Here is a 23,954-nt window from a genome sequence, read left to right as displayed (position 1 = left end):
AGTAAAACTCTTGATTTCTGATGTCGCCAGAGGCAGGTTTGTGAGATGTGTGTGCATTTTTTTTCTTGATTATTTAAGGAGCCACAAAAAATAGCGAAGCATAAAAAATAAAAATATAAAAATGACTATGACAGGTTTTTAAAAACAAACAAAAAAAATTGTAGAAAGTCTGACTGGTAGCTTTAATTAGTATTTATTTGTCGTTTTATGTTTACTGTTCAGTAAGCACACCCTCACACCTCACTGAGTCTGTGTGCTCCTTGCCAACATGTTAAGAATACATGGTGCGGGAGGGATGCGTCTACATCCTGCTGCAGTGCCGTTTCATTAGGCTCTGATTATGGGGCCTGATGCAGAATGACAGCGTGCAGATTGAGTTGCACAGCCGCTCTAATTCTCTCTATTAATAACAACCCTGCACACTCCTGTCCTGAACCACATTTATTAATCACAATTTGTCATCTGTCCAACGCCTCACCCTCTCCCTCTCCCATATTCTCACCCCTCCCTGTGTTGTTTCTCTTTTTTCTTTTTCTTCTCCTTCTTTTCACTGCTCTCTTCCTCTCTCCCAACAGGACCAGTTATCCCCTGCACCTCTCCACCTCCGCCTCCCCTTCCTCCCGCCCTCAACACAGGCCCGCTCGCCTTCAGCCCAGAGACATGGACCGGCATACAGAGATGTTCTCGCTCTCCACACTCACACGCTCACCCCACTCACTTTAAACTGCACCATGCGAGAAGTCTGATTAATCAGAAGCTCTACAGCTTTAATTGGCAAAAATAACTGTTAAGGGCTTGGATTGTGTTGACTGCTTTGGTAACAATGTGACGATTATAATAAATGGCTGTAAAACAAACCTCAACTTGCAATTACAGAACAGTGGCGAAGCGTTGTCCGGTGTAATGCATCATAATAGGCATGCACAGCCACTCACTGAGATAGCATTCAATGGCCTTTTGGAACCCATTGATTCCTTCCACTATTAATCCCAGTCATCTGGAATTTCGATGTGCACAAATGCTGGCATTTAATCAATATGAACGCTGGGTTATGCGCAATGTATCATTGCATCGGTGAGAACATATCCCCATAAGTAAGATCAAATTTCTGCTCGTGTCTGATTCAAGTACCCTTTGACCCCACCAGGAAAGATGATTTATGAGACAAGCGCCTACACCTGATTTTACTCAGCTGTAGCCCAATTTCCAAACCATACGTATATTTAAAATAGCTCAAAATTATTCATACCCCTGGCGGAGTTAGATTGCAAGTAATTTTTACTTAGTCAAGAATTTTGTTTCCGACAGGTAGTGAGAAAAGCATCGACCAAAAGACAGTAAAACATTGTCAAAGGTTTATCCGTTTAAAAAAAAAAAAATGCACGTCAAAACTTAGATTATGAAAAACAGTTTTTCCAAGTTGTCCCAACAAAGTCCAAAGTAATGTCTGACATAAACACTTCATCGAATCCATGGCATCTGTGTACCTTAAACTCTATATTAATGTAGTTTAGGAATTCAAACCTGTATTGTTTATTCTGAGGCATACATTTTGACATGGACATTTAATAATTAGTTTCATTTATCATTTTAATAACTACTAAAGGCTGCTGTTACTGGAAAATGGTCAAATGTAATATTTACTCCCTTTCTAAATATAAATAAGTATTTATGGCAAGTTAACACCCTTGTCCCTGTGTTCAAAGTGTCCACTCATCTGCTATGTATCGATGCCCAAGTTTGCCGTCTCAGACATAATATCCCTAATTAGCTGCATTTCGTTTTACATGTCACTCCACTTTGGACGTAAAACTTAACAGAACTGTTCTGAGTTACATGCAGAACAAAGCTGAAAAGTCAAAGTTATAATATAAAAGCTCTTAACATATTTATTTTGTTAGTGTAAAAAAAACTGTCTGCTTTGTATGAGTAAGGAAAAAAGAAATGCCTCCGCTGACGTCCAATCAGCCTCTACCAAACGGCGTCAGGCACAACTCGAGTCTCTCCACTGTTTTCTTTGAGCAGAACTGGTGTTTGGGGGGAAACAGAGGCGATTTTCATGTGCAAATGTCAGTCAGTCCGCTTGCAGCAATCACAGGCCCCGTCTTCTCCAGAGATTGGGGCTCGAGACACAGCCTGAATAATTTAGCAGCGCTGTGCCACCATGCTTTGGGGTCACAACCTTCTAAAGTGATGACAGAGAGACGTCGGCTGACATCCCCCTCCCGTCCGCTCCCCATTACCACTTATTTACCGTTCATGATTCCATGCAGACAAAGCAAAAGGCCGCACTGGGGAGGGGGAAATCATTGGCGCTGGATAAACTGTGTCATAAACCAGAGCACAGCCAAACAATGACATTTTCAGAGTATCCCCAGGTCAGAGGCGGTGCCCACCTGTGCTGCGCTGTGAAGGAGCCGCATGCGGCGCACTTGACCACTCAAACCCACAGCCGCAGACAAAAGACGCGAGGACACTCAGGGAGACAAAAGGTTGAGAAGAGAGACGCAGTGGGGACAGATGTCAGACTGAAATCCGTACCAATGTAAAGGTGTGGATTAAGATTCAGATAGTGATCGCAAGAACCCACCTGAATCTGCCTCCTTCCAGAGGAGTAGAGATTACAGTGATTTTCACGCCATGACAAGGGAACGAACAGAGACGAAGAGGACAGAGTGAGAGAAATTGATCCGATCTTCCGTACATTTCCATCATTCGGAGAGAGATGGACTGCTTTCGGTCTGACAAGAGGGGGGGGTCATCACTCGTCTGTGGTGGGGGTTCTGACAGCAACATGACGAGGATGAATGGACTGTCTGCCCGTCCTAACCAAAACACATGCTGCTGGAGAAATTATACATTTATCTGCCTCGTGTTTTCTTTCTGTCATTGCAATCCCTTCTCATCCTGATTTCAATTAAGCTTCAGGTTGTCCTTTTTCTTTTTTTTTCATTGCAATTGTTTTTGCTCAATATTCTACAAGTTAATGTTTATGTTTCTTAAAGCACCTTGGAATCGTGTTTAAATTACGTTTTTTGTTGTTTTTTTTCCCCTCATTACAACCACAAGCCTCAACATAGTTTATTGTGATTTTAAATAGCAAAAAACTGTGCTTAGTAGTATAATGTGAGAAAATAAAGTCAGCTGTCTTTTATGTTTTATGAATGAAAATCTAAAAAGTGCATTTGGCATTTATAGTCAGCTCCCTTTATTCTGATGCTCTTAATTGGCATCTAATAGTAAAAAATGTCTTCAGAAGTCACCTAAGTGGTCAATAGATGGTCTCAGTTTAAATCCAGTTTTTCTGTGAAGGCCTCAAATAAGTTGTTAGAAAAGATCAGTGAAGAAACAGCATCCCAAAGGCCACTGAGCATGACAGACAAGTCACCAATAAAGAGCTGTAATCTGCAAACCTACCAAGACAACGCCGTCCACCTGAGCTGATATGAGATAAGAGCTCAGACATTGTAACTGTAGAGAACCTGCAGAAATCCACTGTTCAAATGGAAGAATCGGTTGACAGAATTGGCACTGGCAAATATGATAAACCTACATAATCAAATGTTTGTTTGTTTTTTAACTGGATTATAACAAAAACAACAACAGGTGACTTCTTAAAGTAAAGGAAATGCGAAGTTCTGATGGGTGTGGAACCAGCAGCAGTGAATTTGTGATGCAGGAGGACGTTCCCATGGCGATGTTCGCTGTGATAGGGTATTAAACAGGGAGGGATTATTAGCGGCATCCTCGCTTTCTTTTGCCTCAACCTCCTGTTTAATTTGTACTCATTGACTGCAGCGATAGACTCGGTCAAGTTGAATGAGTTCTGACTGGGTTTGTGTGAAAACTTGAGTTTTTTCCTGGGGTTTCAGCTTGACCTCATGTCTTGGAAACACATTTCAAGGGCAAGCAGATTGGATGGGAGGAGACCAGAGATCTCTTCTGAATTATGGTGAGTGATCATTTGGTGAATGATGGCTGGTCGCTGTTGAGCAGCGTGTGATGAATGGTGCAGTGCAAGAATTACACTTTCTCATTCCTCTGCACTCTATTTATCTGCCTTTCTTTGTGTCAACAACCACTTTTTTAATAGTTACGATTCCTGCTTCCTTTTCCATCCGTACGCCAAGATGTTTTAAAACTCACTTTCAAGCAACTCCCTCAAATGCTCTGTTGTAAAGCTATTGAACAACTGTGGTGTTTAGTTAAGAGGCAGTTTAATTTTTATAGCCAGGCTAAAAGTAGGACTGCACATTTAGAAGTTTTCCCCTTTGCTCCACTTAGGCTTAATCAGTATTTTATTTTTATTTTATGGCCTGTTGCTGACTAGAGTGAGCATTAGGACCCTGGTTGAAGCTGAACTTTGTTGCTACAACGTGGTTGTTGAGCTTTTTTGCATTCGACTCAACAAAGGATTTGAGCAGAGGGAAAATTTACGGTGAACGATGTAAATTTGACATTCCTGGTCCTGATCTAAACAATCGGAACCCCTGAGATGAATGATTTCAGCCTGCAGTGAGCTGCAGAACAATATAATTAACAAAATACTTGAGTGAATATGAAGATAAGATATATGCTTTTATGTTCTGACAATAAACCATATAGTTCTAATAATGTATTCCTGATAACAATAAACGATCTTGTTCATATAATATAAATATCATCTTGTTAAAACATAAAAAGGTTTTGTTTTGATATGTATTTTGAAGTAACGTGATATTATACTGTTCAAATGAGAAGAGTATATTGTAACAACTCAATAGTACATTGTGCAAAGATAATTAGAACAATAAAATTTCACTTTATATGAGGTGGTTCTATTTTTTTTTACCTGTGTGACGGCTCCACTTACCCACAGTGAGCTGCACAAGAATCAACAGAGAGTTTCAAACAGTGAGTGATCCAGCACTAATGGAGTCTCATCCATGAAACCCCTGTTTGCCTCGCAAACAGACCATCAGTAAGCAACTAGCCCAACGATTTAAGTCTGACCAATAAAAATGCCAGATCAAAACCACCCGATCTAAAAAAAAAAAAAAAAAAACAATAAAGGGGTATTGGAAGGAAAATAAACTTCTACTAAAATACGTTAGTTTGAAAGTCATGCTGGATGTCATGCAAAAAAAATGTTACCATTGAAATAAAAGGATTTTCATCCCATGAATATTTCATAATTTCTCATGCCTGGATATGGAGATGTTAAGAGTTTTTTTTTTTTTCCGGTGAAAGAAGATGGGCTGTCACTGACAAGAAAGGGAAGCTTCCTTCTTGAAGCCCATGTGGGAGAGGCAGAGTGACCGTGGAAGGATGACCAGGGGAAGGGCCGGGGTGACTGGGGAGTACGCTATAGCCTTGAGGCAGGATCGAGTTTGGAGGTTTTTTTAACCAACTGCCAGGGTTTTAATTTAACAGCAAGTTGCCCGCGGCACCCTGTGAGAGAACTACAAAATTAAAGAGACAACAAGGAACAGCAGCTGCCACACCTTTCTGATCAATTAAAAGGTGAAGCGAGAATGTTTTGATGGAAAAACCAGGCGCAGATGTACATGGGAAATAACCTGGGTTCCTGTTGAAATGCAGAAAACATGTTGCTCTACACATGCTAACCGAACAATTAATTTTTTTTTTTTAAGAATATGTCAGAGTCTTAATTTGACAATAAGGGCATTTTGCATCTCTTTGAAAGTCTTTGTTTCCTTTATCACGGCGAACATACCAGGAGACCAATTTTCCCCGTTTCTAATTGGCATTCCCTGTTGCATAATGTTTCTAACTGACTGATCAGGTATCAGAGATGGACTTCTTTGTGTAAATGCAGTTTGAATAATTCATACTTGGCTGTCAGAGCGGGAGAGAAGGGGGCATTTTAGAAATCAGCTTGCTAAGGCCCTGACTATGAATAATTGATCCAAACTGATTAAAGTTTGCCATGATTACCCCTCACCTCCCCAACAGATGAAGCGCCACACCTGTGTTTGCTGTCTCTTTAGTAAATCTCCTCATTCTCACCCGCCTCTCCGTCAGACCTTTTTCGTTTACACACCACATTGTGTGTGAAGGAATGCACTACATTTTAGCACAACTGCCTGTTGGATATTCTATTCTTTCAAGAACACAAGCTTCATTATTTGCAAAGAAACCAACACTGGGTTAGATTTTCACCAACTTCCTGATTCAAAAAGGTGCAATTAATCAATTCTAACTGCCATCTCTTAATTTAATACATTTCTGCTCCTGCAGTACAGAAAAAAAAAACATATTTCTCCTCCTTTCCCCCTTCAGGCTTAGAATCTTTTGCCTCAAAGCGAGTGTTAATTGTTATTGGCATCTTGTCTTATACCAAATGTAACCATTATGGATACGGCGCTCCAAGCAGATCTGCACTAATCAACCGCATTTGAAACAACTTCGACATGCAGAGACTTTGATCTGCACTACACAGCCAGCCAGCGAAAGAAAGAAAGAACGAAAGAAATGCGTGACAGAGAGCAACTTAAAGGAGGGGAAAAGCAGGGAACTGAAGGCAGTGGGAGAGAGTGACAGCTAATGACAGAAGCTACAAGTTGTGACCTTTAGAGCAACCACACAAGCATGACGAGCTGAGGCTCAAGGTGACAGAGGAACCGCCTGCCTGTGGAGGAGGACGCTGGAGGATAACAAAGCTCTTTGGGTCTGTGGTTTAGGAGTCATGGGGCAGCAGTGGTAATGGAGATTAGAGCTACATGGGTGATCAATAACCCTGTGATTTTAACCACGGTGCCATGGCAGAACCATGTTGTTGACACATTTAAAGCTTAACAGGCTGAGAAACAAATTATGTTGTATGTATTTTTTGTGCCAATGCATGCTGTTTGCAAACATTATTTCTTTTTTTTTTATCAGTTATTTTGGAATCGTGTGAAATAAAAAAATTACTGCATGAGGAATTCTTGTTAGAAAGTTAAATAATTGTGATATTTATGTCACCTTTAAGCCGCTATAATGTATTTATTCATGTGATACGCCAACACAGAGTTTTAGAACATAATATCTGAACTGATGAGACAAAAGATAAACTTTTCTTGAGGATTTGCATGTCTTTACATTTGCTATTAAAAATATAACAACATTTCTGCAAAAAAGAAGGAGGAAATACAAACAAAATAACAAAAGAGAAGCAAGAGAAAAATAAAAGTATAAAAAGTTTACAAAAAGGTAAAAGCATAGAACTAAATATTGGTTCTCCATGTTTAATAAGAATAAGAATTTATAAACTAATAAAGATATTTTATTTTATTTTTTTATTCTTGCACTGATAAAACTAGACATTGGTTCTCTTTGTTTGATTCTATAAAGCATTTGGTCCTCAATGTTGATCTAGGTAATAGGTTTCTCTAGATGAGTTTCTAATTCCTGTTCTGGGTTGAGTGAAGTATTTAAACCAATTGTGAGGCTGATTTCCTGGCTATAATAGACCGAACTATTGATTCTGCTAAGAAAATCCTGGAGGAGAACATATGGCCATCAGCTCAGGAACATGATAAAAAGAACACCAGCAAGTCTTGAGTCATTGCCGATAAGTATTGCTTTACCGGACTTCCTGACATTTCTGATTCTTTTAAAATATATGAAGCGAGAAAGAGAATACCAGAATTCACTGTCTGAGAAACATTTGTCTTTCTTGTATTAACATCTGGCCTCAAGTTTACTTTTTAGATCCAGATACGTTTCCTACTTTGATGCAGAGATATCCCATATCAGTGCGTTCAGATTGTATTTATATTTTGTGCATCATGTGTGTTGAGTGAACAGACTTTTCCATGCAATATGTTGAGTTGTTTTGTATTTAAAACATGTCTTGCTTTGATCAGTTTTCAGTTTTATTGTAACTGGACGATCACTTGCAAGGTTTTTATGAAACCTGGGCAAAAATGATTTGTTCGCTGAGAACAAATCAGAAAATCTAATGACATGATTTTAAAATAAAACTGCAACTTGAGTCAAGATAAAAACAGGTGTCGAGGGTCGCTGTTTCACCTGCGCACTCCACTGTGTGTGTGACCTCCAGTGTGTGGGGTTTTAAAAAAGGAAGTAGACGAAGAAGAAGAAGAAGAAGAAGAAATGGGGGTGTACTGGGAGGATGTGTCCAGCTCTAATCCCCGGTGAAGGTTTTCAACTGGCCGGGCGCTCTGTCTGTCCTGTCAGCTCTGAGCAAACACCCCATCCTGAAAAGGAAGAAGGAAGGGAAAAAACTCCCAGATAGCATCACACACGGCTGGCCAGGGCCTCACCAGCAGTCCGCCTGTCTGCTCTCCCCTCCACAGAGCCTTCATAAGAGACGGGAGGAATACTAAGAGAGCAGGCATAGATTTTCTGCAGGAGGCTGTGCGTGTGGGTAGGGGGTTCGGGGGATTGGAGGCGGTAGAGAAGCGGCTGTGGGAGAGTGGTGGGCTTGACTGCCCGCATCAAACTCCCCTCCCTTTCTCTCACCCCCCTCTCGTTCTCTCCTCCTCTTCTTTTCATCTCCTCGGCTCTGGAGGGACCCTCTGTTTGTCAGCCAGGCAGTGGAGCGTCTCCCTCTAACCCGACCTCCTCCCATTTCTCTATCTTTTCACCTCCTTCCCTGTCTCCTTCTCCGTTCTCGATTTCTTGTTCTCACTCTAAATCTACACACCTCCTTTTGCTCTGTTTAGTTTTTCTTTTGCCACAATCCTTGATGTTTACCCCCTCAAGTCTTAAAAAAAAACACCATCTTTTCTCCTTCTTTAATGGAGAGTTTGCAGAAGAATTCAAAAAGAATTCAATAAAGACCAAAGATCCAAATATGACGGACGGTGACTGATCAGCTTTGGTACGTCTGCATGAGCAGAGATTAATGAGATTCAATGGAAGAAAATGTGATCCAAGGGAACAAGTACACATAAATACTGAGAAGTTATGACAGATACATGCTGCGCTGCCAGTCGCTGTATATGTAGCAAGCAAACCACCGATTGAGGCTGAAAGAGAGGACAACAACCCTAAACATGCTGTCATTTTATCTAAAGCAGTACCTTTATAAGATCACCTGTAATCGGGTCTTGAACATATTCTCTCATTAAGTCCATTTCTATTTTGAAAATGTTTTTATTGTTTCCTAATCTTGAACGTTGCGTTTTCATTACTTGTTAGCTGACAATCGTCATATTTAACAGATACATATTTCATGCCTTGATCAGCGTGTAATTTATCTATTTCATGTTTCACTTAGTGAATCGAGTTACTGAAATAAAATAACTTTTCAATCATGATCTAATTTATTGATATTCAAATATCAGTGATCAGAAACGGCTTCATGTTTAGTTTCTTACTACTCCAGTAATGGCGATGTAGGTAGGAGTTTCATTGTGAAGGTGCAAATGTTTGACAGAGAAGAAGAATTCGAGGAATAAGGACAATTCCTCTGGTCTTGCCCAAGACTGAATCCAGAAGGATTCGACGTTTTAGAGCTCAAATGTCTCCCATAGATCAGCTCCAGCGTGAATGTTTTTGCTGACAGATGTCCCCTTTCCTTCATCTTCATCTTTCTTCCAGACTTCTCTGTTCCTCCTCTCCATCCCCAGCCTCCGCTTTCATCATCAGTCAGCTCAAGCGTGCGCCACATGTGTGCTGAGATTAGAGGGAGAGTGTAGGGTTGCTATTGATTTCTGACACTGTGAGATGACAAGTTTAGACTCATTTTATCCTGCTTACATCTGATTTGTTGCAAACAATACAAAAAATAATACAAGATTCAGGAAAACAAAACATTTTGCGGCATGCTGTCTTTCGGTACGTGCTCCTGTATTTCACGCAGCATCCTTTATTTCTTAGGGATACTTTGGTTTAGGTTTGTGCTTGCTGAAACGCCCAAGGCAGTCCATCGGGGCGCGCAGCTAAGCTGCCATGTCAGATTGCAGCAAATGCCGAAACAAGAAGAGGTTGACTCACAGTGGCACTCTGTGAATGTGGCCCCCCTGCGGATGAAGTCCATCATGCCTGCAGATGTGGCCTGCAGCTGGGGCAGGTGGATCACAAACTGCCACAACAAGGGAGGAACTTAAGACGGAGGAAACGAGTGACACCGACGACATGAAACCTCCCAGAGCGCCGCTTCCTTTACACCACAGGATACAAACCCGGCAGACCAGCAGCCGGCTCTGCTTCAGAGCTGACAACAGTGACTCGTTTAATCCGTGACTTCTGACCTCTTCCCTGCTCCCGCAGACGGCGCCTTCCAAACTTTTTCACATTTTGCCAAGTTACAGCCACAAACTTCAGTGTGTTTAATTGGAATTTTATGTGATAGATCACCCCGAAGTGGTGTCGAATTGCAAAGTGGAAGGTGTCGACTGAATGCTTAAAATATTTTACTGAAGGGAAAAAAAAAAACAAATTTGAAAATCGTGGCATTAATTTGTGTTCAACCTTCTTCGCTCTGACATCCCTAAATCAAATCTAGGATGATCAATTCCCCTCAGAACTGACCAAATTAGTAAATAGAGTCATGCTGTGTATAAATTAATCGCAGTATAAATGCAGCTGCTCTGTCAATCGCTCTGAACAAACAGCATCAGGGAGACCAAGGAACACAGCAGACAGGTAAGAGAGAAAGCTGTGAAAAAGGTTTAAAACAGAGTTAGGTTGTAAAACAAAATAACAAACTTTCAACATCCCGGAATTCATCATTTAGTCCATCATTTAATAACAGAAAGATCATACCACAACTGCAATCCTAACAAGACAAGTGCGTCCCAATAGACCGACAAATCTGCAATGGGAGAATTAGTCAAAACTGCAGTCAAAGTCATAACTGGACCTGCAGATAGCCAGCACTTAGGTGGTCCAATCTGTTGTACGCTCCATAACTCTGGCCTTAATGAAGCAGAGGAAGAAGTACCATTTCGATTTTTGCCACAGGCCATGTAGGTAAAACAGCAAACATAGGAAAAGAGAATCTAAATGAACAAAGTGGAATATTTTTATCTACTTAAAAAAAACACACACACACACTGTGTAGATGCTACACTCAGTGGCAGCTGTATTATCCTGTGGGCATGCTTTTCCGAGCTTTAACTTAATTTTTCTTCCACTTCACAAATATGCACCGCACTGTGTTAATCCATCACGTTAAATCTTAACCAAAACACATTAACATTTGTAGCTTTACCTGGAAATGTTTGAAGGACGTAAATCATTTTGCAAGGACCTTTAAAGCTCCGAGGCACACAAGTTGCCATGTTCGATTTTCAAATAGGTTTCTTGTCCTGGACCAACACCTGACAGATTTGTGTGTCTGTTGGACTCGTTTTGCTTACCCAGGTGCGTAGCTGTTTTTATCCTTAAGTGTTTGACGCATGTATAAATCAGCCTGATGCATAAATCAGACTCCTGGCTGGAGTCACTCTGATGTGGACGTTAATGGCTGTCTGTAAACTGGCCTGCCAAGCCTTGTTAAACCCACACCAAAGCCCTTCGCATCCTTTTTATACCATCAACAAAACATCCTCCTTCCCCCTGAAACTATTTATCCACCTTTCAATTCATGTCGCTTTTCATCTAATGCTTTTGTTTTCTTTCTGTCTTCTCGTTCGACCCTCGGTGTCCTCTGAAAGATGCATTTAGACGTGTGGCAGCTTGCTGCTATAGCTTGTTTCCCCCCTCACAGCCCAATGATCATGCTGTGAAGCTCTCTTTGACATTTTTCCCAACATGAAAGGGGGACAAAGTTCAGCCGAGGGCTTCAAGATACTTCAAGAATCAACTTTTTCCTTAGTTATTACCTCCTTATTTGTCCCCATAAATTCTTGTTTGCCCGTTGCGTCGGCAAGCTGAACACCGGGACTCCTTCTGCGTTTCTTTTTTCATCTTGTCTGATCACCGCTCTTGGTTTTCATGTTCTCCCTGGGAGAGTCTCCGTTTCCTGGCTGGAAGTGTGTGTCCTTCTTCTAGGTGTAGCTGGGATCTGCTCGCACCTCGCTGACACCAACCCCTCAGCAGACAGCTTCCCTCACATGGGCTCAGGTGGCTGACTGGCAGCTGTCCGTATGGATAAAACAGAGCAGGACACACACTGTACTGCAAGTCACCATCACTTCTGTTCTAACACCTTTGATACTGCCACCCCCCTTTGGTTTGTTTTCTCACAAATAAAAAAAAAATGTATTCCTTAAACTTTTAGCATGCTGATTTCTTGTAGAAACCATGTTTAAAAAAAATAAAAATAAAACATACACTTGTAACACATAAATTGTGGACAAGTTTATCTTAAAACCTTTCCTCTTTTAGGCCAGGATGGATTGTCACAATTCTTGCTAAAAGGCAGGGGATTGTTGTTATAAGTTCTTCAAAATTCAAAATTTTACATCACATTGGAGGTACTGTAACTTTTAGTGATTTGGGAAAGTTTACGCTAGAGACAAAAATATAAATCTTATGTTTTCAGCTCAAATTTTATAATCTAATTTAGTTGAATCAAATCTCTTGTTTTGTTGATGTGTTTGTGATGTTTTTTGCTTGTTTTATCAAAACACTTTCTATTATAAGTGGGAGTTTGGGTCTCAACGAGACAACCTGCATAAATAAAAGACATTTTGAAAGCTTCTGAAGGAAAACCTGTGGGTTCATATTCAGGCGATGCCTGAACACACAGCTTTCTTGTGTGTCATCTTGAGAAAATAAAATAAAATAAAATAAAATAAAATAAAATAAAATAAAATAAAATAAAATAAAATAAACCAAGATATTAGAGAGAGATTTGCGGTTCTCCAGAAATCATGATCGTCTGTTTTGCTTTTCAGGAAGAACGTGTTTTAGAACAAATTGAGTGCATTGACCCCACAGAGGGGAAAAAAAGCAAACTGAAAAGAGTTATGTGCAGATAATTATAGATAACGATCATTGTTACATTTGGAGGAAAAAGAAGGAAGCTTGCAAGCACGACAGCCGAACTGTGAATTACAGATATGGAACATGTTGCTTTTAGTTGCAGGAGGCACTGGAGAGCTTTACAAATATTGATAACATTACAAGAGGGGAAAAAAATGTGTGGAAACAAGATATTATGTAAAAAAATAAAGGCCAAAATTGATCTTCCAACTTGAGAAAAACCTTATAGAGACAGCAGAGTTATTTACCAAGTGGATAATAGATGACAAACTCCCATAGAAAATTAGTGGGTAGAAGTGAAGTGTGTGTGAGCAAGGAGACTTAAAATCTGCACTTACGTTTTTCCAGTTGGGAGGAATGGGGCAAAAATTACAGAAACGACTGTGAGAAGCTTTTGAAAGCAATTCTACTATCAAGAAAACGCATGTAAACTTCTGAATGTGAAGAAAGTTAAAGAAATCTTTAAAACAGTTTCACTTTAGTCTGGTATTTACCGATCATACATCATTTTTGGTATTTCTAACCGAAAACAAGAAAACAGAGAAAAATGTAGTACATACACATTTGTGTAAGTGTATCCAAACACCTGGCTTCAACTGTGTAGATGGAGTAAATTTTATCCCATTCACCCCAAGATGATTTAATTGCTGGCTTTAATAAAGATGACTTTGACTCAAACACTTGAAAAATAGTCAGCCACAGGAAAGGAAAATTCAGTCACGAGGGTCCAGAACAAGCCAGTGGCTGATGAAGACAAATGTGTAAACACATGTTGGCAGAATTGCTTTTTGGTTGAGCGTGAATCGGCCACACTCAGGAGGGCAGAAAGCTGGAGTTGTGATTTATAGTTTTGTGCTGTCCCCGGACCACCACTGTCTGCTGCCTCCCACCACTGTAATTACAACCTGTGTCTATTAGAATAGTCCTGCTGCCCACAAACGCATCGGCTCAGCTGAGAGGATGGGAGGGGAAGGATCGCCTCCCCTTAAGAAAGCGTTGGTATTCAAACTGCATTCTCGCCAAAAACAACAGGAGTGCAGAAAGAACGCAGATGATTAGACAAAGGTCAAAAAGAAACATGCAGAAAGGCTGGGCGCACTTAAAACATGCATTTTAAGATCCGAACCTCCAGTTACAGCTGGTGATGCATGTAAATTTATTCAGGGGAAGCAGATCTCGTAAAAATCCTTTGAGAGTATAAATGTTCACTCAGTCAGGCAATCAAATGTTTATCCTGCCTATCTGAAAAACAAATGGCTTGTCTTTAATGTCCATTTTAAACCATATCAAGGTCAATCTCGAGTTGTTGTTGTTGTTTTTTTGTTTTTTTATAAAATCTCCTACACTTGTTTCACATTACATTTCTCACATCTCAGCATTCACTCCAATAATGCTATTCGGATACATCTGCTGAAAGGAACTCGGTTCACTTTAACTGGGACATCACAGCGTCTCCTAGTGGAGGAATACAGAGCTGTTTTTAGGTCTCCTGTTAAAAGCTCTGACAAACATGAGTCAATCCATTAAAGTCTCGCACCACACATTTATTAACCCTTCTGGTGAAGATATGCATATTAATCCTATAAACACATACATCATGAGTAAAATTCAGTCTTTACAAGGACAAGGACAATCAGGAGTAAAATATTTTGTGTGCGCGCGTGTGCGTGTGTCTGTGTAGGTGTCCAAAATTTAACAATTCCTTAGAATTTAGTAAATTATAGATATTTTTATTCATTTTGTTTTATTTTATCTTTTAACTTGATCAGGGTTTCTTATCTACTTATCCGTTAAACATAAAACAGACTCCTGTTCCCTTCCACCCCTGGTCACCAGGCTGAATGAGGACCCATATTTATTTTGTCACCTTGAGCTTGGCAATATGATGATGGTAGGGGTACTGAAAAAAAAAAAAAAAAACATCATGGCTTCCTGCTGCAAACACTGACATATTTGGATCGCTAATGGAGCTGCACATTCTCAACAAGATACTCTTCTGGAGCTGGAAGAACAGAATTCATTCTTTGATTTAAGATTTCTTGTAGGTTGTTTTTGAGACATAACCCAAAGATTTTTTTTTTTTTTTTTTTACTTTTGTGATGTCAGACAAAAGCTGTGGGAGTGGGCATAGATGTTGGCAGACAAATTAGCCAGTTTAGCATGGTTGATGATGAGGGTTGCAGCCCGATGAGGACAAAGCAACAGTATATTAGTACTCAAATTATTACTTGGTTTTTCTTTTACATTATTCAATGTGACATTGTGTTACCATAATAAAAACTACATTTATTTTAAGGTTGTTAACATTTTTTCCTGAGGTGCACAACCTCTGTATGTTTCAGAGAATTGCTTTATGCCCTCACTTCTTGCTGCCATAAAACAGAGTTGTCACACAGTTCACAGTTAAAAGCTTGACCAGCCTAAACATCTATATTGTTAAGTTAACTTTCCAATAATCCTTTCTTTTTTTTTAAATGGCCTCTTTCTTTTCTCTCTCCCTCATAAAGTGCAGGATATTTCTCCCTATAAAAAGGAACTGATCACCTTTTACTTTTTTTCCCCCCTGGAACTCTGAACTGATAATGAGAGCTGGCGGTGAGCTCTGGTCACTGTCATTTATGCTGTAATTGGCCTGAAGGTGCAAAGGGCAGTCTTGCATCAAAGAGCACCAAGAACTAAGTGGCTTGCAGAGACAGAGATAAAAGAATACAATGCAAAGGAGGACTCTTAAACTCCTTCACTTGAGTCACTGAATAAACTCAACAAACTGTTCAACAAACAACATATTTGGGGGTCAGAGCAACAATTGGTCAAGTGAAACTAAAAATGCAAAAACATGGACATTTAGACCAAAGTTATAATTCTGTAAATCTTGCTGAATTTATTACACTCTTCTAACATAACGTGGATCTTTTAGATTAGTTAAATAGCCTTGAATCCCAGTAGTATCCCCAAGTCATCAAAATGCACAAATGTTTTTTTATGACCCCGAAAACGAGTTATGATCAAAACAACTGTTGTTGTTTTATATGTAAACCTGAAAAGGGGGATGTCTAATAAAGATGTGAGGTTTTAAAAAGTGAAGGCAGCAGAGCAGGATAACACCAGGTGCTGTGCAGCATCGACATCCACACTGTCAAAACAAATCTGCATCGGGACGTCTCCATATGCCTTCCTTTAAATTCATTTTTTAATGATAACAAACCCAGTTTGTTATCAAGTCGATTGATGAGGGCACACTCACCATGGAGATAGCAAAATGGGTTGTGAAGGGTTACAGCGTCTGAATACATGCATGTCTATATGAATAATTGAATTTACCTATGTAAAAAATGTATGAATATTTATATATAACTCTATAACTTTATAACTCTGAATGTAAGTCTGTCTTTTCTGTCGTCTTTTGAGATGGGTAACTGAAAAATAATCTGACTATGTTATGTCTTATGGAAGGTGGCGTTCTGCTTCTGCTTTTCAGCAAGCAAATCCATTACGCAACTAATTCTAACTTTGGAACAGAGAAGAAGCACTGTAGTGGAAGAAAAATATATAAAAAATATTTTTTCTTCGCTTTTTATATTCTTTAGCTTATAAGTAATCAACATTCGGTTTAGAATAAGACGTTTTCTCTATTCACCACTCTTGAGTTAAATGGTAAAAACAAAAATTCAAACCAACGCAAAAAAAAAAAAGAAGGAAAGTTAATCAGGGTAGAATAAGTCAACCACTGAAAAAATTTAACTACAGCAGGACGCGCCATGTATCTGAAAATAAAATGGATTGATTTTAGTCTCTGATAATTCATATTCAACAAATCTCCTGTTTTTGCTTGTACAAATCACTCTTGTCTTGCTTGAAGCAAGCAAATTTAGCAAACCTGTTTGAAATGTAATACGATTCTTCATGACCCAATATACCAGCGTCATCCAACACTACAGATTCTGTTGTGAGGTTGGATTGGGGGTCTTGTAAATGCCTGCACTTGCAGAAAAGACGGTAGGGAGATGTTTGCACTGATATCATAGCTCATTAGTGTAATAACCATGCTCTCGTCTGATCTATGTGACCATAGACTCGAGTGGTTAAGGCTGAATTTGTGACTTATCGATTCCTATGGCTTATTAAAGGCATGAGTATCTTGCTGTACAGAAACATGTGAAGGCGGGATTACTGGGAAATAGGAGTATTGATCAGATCAAGAAGTAGAGGCTTACATTTCAAATTTCTAAAAAGAGCCAAGATTGAAGGGAAAGAGCAATGTTTTCTCTGAGATATAGCGTAATATTCTGATAAGTCACACACTGATAAATGCTACAAAACGCCTTTATCATTCCTGTCAATAAAGCACATTATTCAGGTGAGTGTGAATGTTGATTAGTAAGGTTTACAAAATTATTGTTATTGCTCACAAAATTTATACTTTTGTGTTTATTTTACTGCTTTTGTTGGTCCTGGTTCAAGAAATAACCCTTTGGCATCCAGCAGCCAATTACTGTAAAACTCCACAAAAACTTGTCAGTACAGCAAATGTCATCCTTCAAATTGGGAGTAATTAATGGCTGTTTGTTGTTTGTTTGTTTGTTTGTTTGTTTGTTTGTTTGTTTGTTTGTTTGTTTGTTTGTTTTAAGGGAAGTAAAACATTTATAGTTCTAGCTCAGATTGTTGTTATACTTTTCTTCTAAAACAGTGATTAATGATCCAAGCCTGAATTCATTACAATCTGTCTGGTATCATTTATCAAAATCCAGACTTCTTGTTTGTACTTATGCAGTTTTAAAGGCGACTTGTAGAGGCATACAAGATGCTACATTTTATGCCATAACTACTCATAATAATTTCGTGCTCCTGTCCCTAACTCATTCAATCACAGGCTTTGTCAAATAACAACAAAATGACTGATAGAAGGTCAAGTAAATATATCTCAAAAAGTGTTTAGTTCCTGATTCATTGTCTAATTACAGTTGCTGGGGTTTTCCGGTAGGTGGCGCCGTTGTTTGACGTTCTATCTTGTTTCGGACGTCATATGTGACGTAACCAGGAAGAGGAAAGTCACTTTAGCCGTAAGCTTCTCAACCTGCAGGAAGCTTCAAAGCTAAACAAAAACAAACCGTTTAACAGCGCTCAAAGCGTAAGTTAAAGATACAGGTCGCTCTAGGGACTTTTAATAACTCGTTCTTTAGCTTGTTATGTAGCTGATACGGCTTCTAACAAACGTTTTGTTCAATTATTGTCTCAGGATCTCGATAGTCATCGTTCAGCAGGCTGGCAAATAGGTATTTTTGTTGTGGAGAAATGTCGTCTTGCCGAACAGGATCGTGGATGTTTGCTGCTGCCGCAGTGACAGTATTTCTATTGGACACCGTTGTTTTCGCTGAAGCTAAGGTAAAAACAAACGAATAAACATTAAAAAAAACAACAGGCTGATACTGGGTTATGATGCAGCAGAAGAGTGGATGGAAACGCAAAAGGTGCAGCCTAAGTAATGGAAATATGCTTAGTTATTCTGAACAAAATGTTTTTAAGCACAAACTTTTAAAGAACTTAGTTTTAAGTGAAGAGGAAGAACACATCGTCCTAGTTTATTTTATAACTTTTTATTATCCCGTTATTAACTTGCATGCGTGTTGAGTTGCTAAAAATATTTGGGGGTTTTACTAGAAAACAACATGAACATGACAAGTGATTTAGGTTGAGATCTTAAAAATAAATGTTGATCAAAAAAATACATCCTTTTGGAAGTTATTTTATTTTATACTTAGATTTACTTTTATCTTAATGAATTTCCATAAATGTACTTCTTCTATCAGACCATGATATTTACTGATAACAGCCGAAGCAAAGACCATGAGATACATTTTTATAATCAGATTTTACTACCTTGTGTTTGTCGAAAATGTATAGACATTTAAGATATATAAGTTAATAAAACCTTTTAAGTATTTAATTTGTATTTAAATATTTTAAAAACTTGTATTGATTGTTGATTTACAAAAATATTGTATGATTCAAAAAAAAAAAAAACTAACAAAAACCCATGTTAGCGACCAATGTGCCCAATAGTAACATGTATTTAAAGAATAGGAATTCATTTAGTACAACTGTGTAAAAACAGCATTGATATTTTATGTAAGAAATCAAAATCAAAGAAATGTTTTATAGGCGTGACCTCCACACGTTTGTTTTCAGCACATGCTGAATGTTGAATTGTAATTACATCTGAATAGTTGAAGAGTGTGTCGAGTTCCTCAGGTTATTCCTAAAGCTGAATTTGGCCACTGCCATCAAGAAATACTGCTGCTCACAGGTCCTGTGTAACAATTGTCAACAATCCTGGCGTGGAATATTTAGCCTTTATTCCTCCGACCCTGTTGCTGGTTTGTTGGTTGTGTACTATTGAACCACATTCAGTCCAGAATAAGCTGTGTACCGGGAACAGTTGCAAAACCTGCTGTGTTTGTTGGGATCTGGACCAGTTGGCCTCCAACTCTCAGGCTCATCTTTGATTTCTTGCTGCTAGGGTTCAGCTCATTCGCCACCTAACATGAACCATACTGCAACAGTTGAATTCAATTGAATTCATTTGTTAGGATTTTTCACGTTGTTATTGTTGTTGTTATGTGATAGAGATTTCTTATTAGTAGAAGAAAAATAGTGACACGGAGTGCAGTTAAGTCCCTTTAAAGTTTCAATAAATTAGAAGTATAATCCTGTTTCTGACCCATGTCTTTCTTACTTTTTACAGAATTTTGAGGATGTCCGCTGCAAGTGCATCTGCCCACCTTATAGGAACATCTCTGGGAATATCTACAACATAAACGTCACCCAGAAAGATTGGTAAGAGGAGCCTTTTATTTATTTGAATTGGAAGTCCACTAAAACCAATAAGTCAATTTTTGGTAAAGGTTTCTTGTAGCAGATTCTGGGTCAAGTCGAAGGAGAGAAATTTCAATATTTATTGAAATAATGTGTGCCTTTCACTCTGTCATAAATAGTTCCATCTAGTTTTATTCATGACCGAGTGAAAGGTAGCTCTGTCACACAGTTTGCAATTTAGTTGATTTTATATTCTAACGAGGATTCGTGTAATTAATATGCAACATAAACATGAGTATTGTTCCATTTTTGAACTTTTGCTGTGTTTTTTTTTTCTTATTTGCTTTAGGATTTTACTCATCATATGCTATCATAATCCTATGTCATTATGAATGATATTTTCAATGTTTCGGCTTCTGAAACACCTGCAGGGTTCACTGTAATCAGTATTTATTTAATAGTTTGCATTCCTATTCACTGTAAGCAAACTATAAAACTAGTATACAGTTTTTATTTTTTATATATTTATTTCCTCTAACAGATTTGCTTGTTTTTAGTTGAATTTGTTATTAAACGTGGAAAGAGAAATCAAATTTTATTTTATGGCTTATTTTATATTTCACACAAACCTGGCATTTTAACATGGATATTTTTGATTTTGTAAATCCATGTTTGTCCATTTATTGCTTTTATAATTTCATTTTATTCAGAAATGTACTAGCTGCATTACATTTTTTTTGTCAGTTGCTTTGTGTTGTAACGTAGGACAAATAATGCAAAAGATACATGAAATATGTTTCTATCAGATTGAATACCGTAACCTGCTTTAGCAGTGTGTGTATGTTTTTGGGAAGGCTTTGAAGTTTGCTAGCCTACAGGTGTACAAGCTTTGTAATCACCCATTAGAGCCAGAAAAAAACCCCCACCAACCAACTAACAGGTCATATTTAACTTCAGTTCCTTTTATTTTACTGGAAACTGGCAGAATTCAGACATCTAATATATATTTTTTGTATTTTGAATTTGTGAATATGTTGCCTGCTTTGCAAAAATGAACACATATTGTAATAAATTTGCAGCAACTGCCTCCATGTTGTGGATCCCATGCCGGTTCCTGGCCATGACGTGGAAGCCTACTGTCTGCTGTGCGAGTGCAAATATGAGGAGCGAAGCAGCAACACTATAAAGGTACAGAGTGGATTTATTCCAGATCTTCAATACGACAAACATCAGTGGCCTGCTTATTCTGTATATCTTACAGGTCTTATGAAAGAAGACTTTATTTGTCTTTTTAGTAAAAAGTCTTAACATATAATAAATGGATTGAGGTATTAATGTTTAGTATGAAGTTTTTATGTTGGTTGGTTCTCAGATTGGATGTTTTCTTAGATCGGATCTCGCTCTCACAATATTCCCCAGGTGACCATCATCATCTACCTGTCTGTCGTCGGGGCTCTGCTTGTCTATATGCTGTTTCTGCTGCTGGTTGATCCTCTGATCCGCAAACACGACCCCTACACTCAGCCTCTGCACAACGAGGAAGACTCTGAGGTAACAAGCAGCACACATAAAGAAGATCATTGAGTTTCAGGGGTAGTGTGAAGCTTCAGACTTACCAACGGTCCTTCTTTTTAATGTGTTTCTGCCCTTGTGTGTGTGTGTCTTCAGGAGATGCGTCCTCACGCAGACGCCGGGCTGGCCAGAGGAAACACTGTGCTGGAGCGGGTCGAGGGGGCACAGCAGCGCTGGAAGAAGCAGGTGCAGGAACAACGCAAGACAGTTTTTGACCGCCACAAGCTGCTGAGTTAAGACCTCACCGCTGAACTTCAGCCGTCCTCAGTGTGACAAATTGCTCCAGGCTCAGTGCTATTCCACCCTCACCAGCTGCACTATTTCAAAGCTAGCTTTCATTGATGTGCAATCCAATGACCGTACAACTTAAAAACTTCAGACATGTTTATCTAACAAGCAGATGGGTTGTAATCTTGCCATTTGCGATATGAACGCTGTAACATGAGTTAAACTGCAGCTGTGAAAAAACATGCTTTGCACATTCTTAAGAGTAAATATATTCTCAGTTATTTTAAACTGCAGCAAAGCATGAAGTTTTGAATGTCTTTCGAATAACAATTTTAAGTGTTTTAGTAATCGATGTGATGAGTTTTCTGCCAATAGTTCTCTTGTTGCATGAGTTTTAAAAGTTACCTCACAAAAAAAAAAAAAAACAGCACACTGAGTTAGTTATAATCACAGTGCTGAGATGATTGCCAAATAGTCCTTATTTCTGATTTGGCATTTGTAATTTATTGATCTGCTGCACTTGAGCATGTTCAGATTTAATTTTGAGTTTTGTAACTTATTGGTGTTTTTTTAACCTCAAGCTGTGCCTTTTTTCCTGATCTCTCTCACTTTGGGAAAATGGATTTTGTCAAAGCAAAACAAATATTTGTCTTGTAAATATTGGCCGTTTATCACTTTCTGGATTTAGCCGAGGGCAGTCAGCCAAGTGATGCTTTAAAATTAGAAGCTTTGCAACTGTATAAAAACGTTAATGTTAAAGTTGCCATTTACAATACGAGAATTTATAAACGCATTAAGGGTTAGCTCATAACAATTAGCCTTTCAGATAAAGAATTTGAAAACAGATTTTTCTTACATAGAGCCTTTAGAGCCATGCCTCTCTAGAACAAGCTTCTTAAATTAAAAAAAAGATTAATTTTGTCATTTTAGATATATTAACACACAAATCAAACATTTTTGCTTTCACAAAGTAAACTTGCCAAGACCCTCAAATCTTAAATGTATGTGTTGAACCATTTTAGTCTGTGGTCTGTGCTGAAATTCAGTCATTTACGGGAAGGACCTCACCGTCTAAGGACCAAAAGCAACAACTTAATTTGCTGACTCTGAGTGATGACAGTGGGTGTGATAGGAGAGCAAATGTTTCAGGTGAGAAAACATTCTTCTTACTCATATTCTGCGTTTTGTGTCCTCTCGGACAGAGGACATGTTCACGGATGATGCTATGAAATAAATATCAGGGTAGCACTCTGCCAGCCCTGGTAGAGTGCTAACCTTTCAGATCTCTAACCTGCTGTTAATGCTCAAGTGTAATCCACATGTGTAACATAATCCAACATAACCAGCAATCGGCATTGTGTTCAGCTGTTCTGTGCTAAGTTTCTTGATTTTATGCATCTTTCTTAATTTTTGAGGTAGAAATTAAGATGACTGAAATGAGCAACACATTCCAAACACAATTGAGAAAAAAAATAACATAAAAACGCTTACATTTAAGAGTCTAATATAGGAATATATTTTATCTCCAGAAGTTAGTGTAGTGGAGCAAAATTTACTTCTAAGAAGAGAAGATGAAATTGAGACCTTAAACCTTCACTGGAGAATGTTTGAATACTGTCACCAAAGAGCTGATTGGTGCGGCAGAATCAGGATGCCTCGTGGCTATGAAAAGGGGAATTTTGCTTGTGCACCAAAGTTTCTCACTGGAAGATTTTTTTTTTATCTGTCAAAGTAAGGCTCATTTTCTCACAAAGCTTTATTTAGTTCAACCTGCTGATGTTTTGTTGTCTGTACTTTTTTAGTTTGTATTAATAATTGTCAATGGGGTTAATTAATTTTTTTTTGTCATAATGCTGCTGTTGTTGCTTTTCATTTATTAATAGAAAAGATTGTAATGATTTAGTGCTATTGTGAGGAAATATGTTTTGTTCTGTTCAACAATTACTTGATAAAAAATCTCACAACAAGCCACTACAGCTGTCAAATTTCACTCTGTAAATATGGTAACAACTGATGTGTCAAAAAATTATCCTCTATTTCAAAAATGTTCTACAGAATAATGCTGATATATTAAAGTTGTTCTGGTGGCACATGGTGACAAAATGCACAGTTCACTTTTGTTTTGTGTTATTTTTCCCTTTAATTTCTTTTTACATTTCTGTAATATTATCTCTACCCTCATGCGGTCATTGTTCTCAGTGTCTTCACATTTAGAAGCTGCAAGTTCAATAAAGGAAAAAAAAACAATTCTCTCAGCATTTTGTGAAATTTATTTGTTTTACTTTTGGGTTACATTTATTTATGAGCAATAGGGGGCGACAAAGTACACTACAAATAAGCTACTGCAAGATACATTCACTAACCACATCTCAATTTACCTTTAAGAAAATTGTCAGATTATATGAGATTTTATAGTGGTATATTGTTCCTGATGAAAAACTGCTTTTATTCAACAT

At 38.4% G+C, this 23,954-nt stretch overlaps 1 protein-coding gene across 2 annotated transcripts; it reads left to right on the top strand.

The window, feature by feature from the left end:
• Positions 1 to 17,914: 17,914 nt before the first annotated feature.
• tmem9 (transmembrane protein 9) lies at positions 17,915 to 23,469 on the top strand. 2 transcript variants are annotated; one of them, XM_017306016.2, is made up of 6 exons: positions 17,915 to 18,013; positions 18,122 to 18,267; positions 19,628 to 19,719; positions 20,778 to 20,886; positions 21,118 to 21,249; positions 21,367 to 23,469. In XM_017306016.2, the coding sequence occupies exons 2-6, from the start codon at positions 18,178 to 18,180 to the stop codon at positions 21,505 to 21,507; spliced, it is 564 nt and encodes a 187-aa protein (XP_017161505.1). In that variant the 5' UTR covers positions 17,915 to 18,013; positions 18,122 to 18,177; the 3' UTR covers positions 21,508 to 23,469. The 2 variants fall into 2 exon arrangements, with proteins under 2 accessions (XP_017161505.1, XP_008411854.1); XM_008413632.3 differs by having other exon boundaries at positions 17,915 to 18,267.
• Positions 23,470 to 23,954: the final 485 nt, after the last annotated feature.

This window comes from Poecilia reticulata, chromosome 7, assembly GCF_904066995.2.
Source record: "Poecilia reticulata chromosome 7, P_reticulata-male-v2, whole genome shotgun sequence".
NCBI lineage: Eukaryota > Metazoa > Chordata > Actinopteri > Cyprinodontiformes > Poeciliidae > Poecilia > Poecilia reticulata.
The sequence above is the reverse complement of the archived record's forward strand: the minus strand, read 5'-3'. Positions and strand labels throughout refer to the sequence as shown.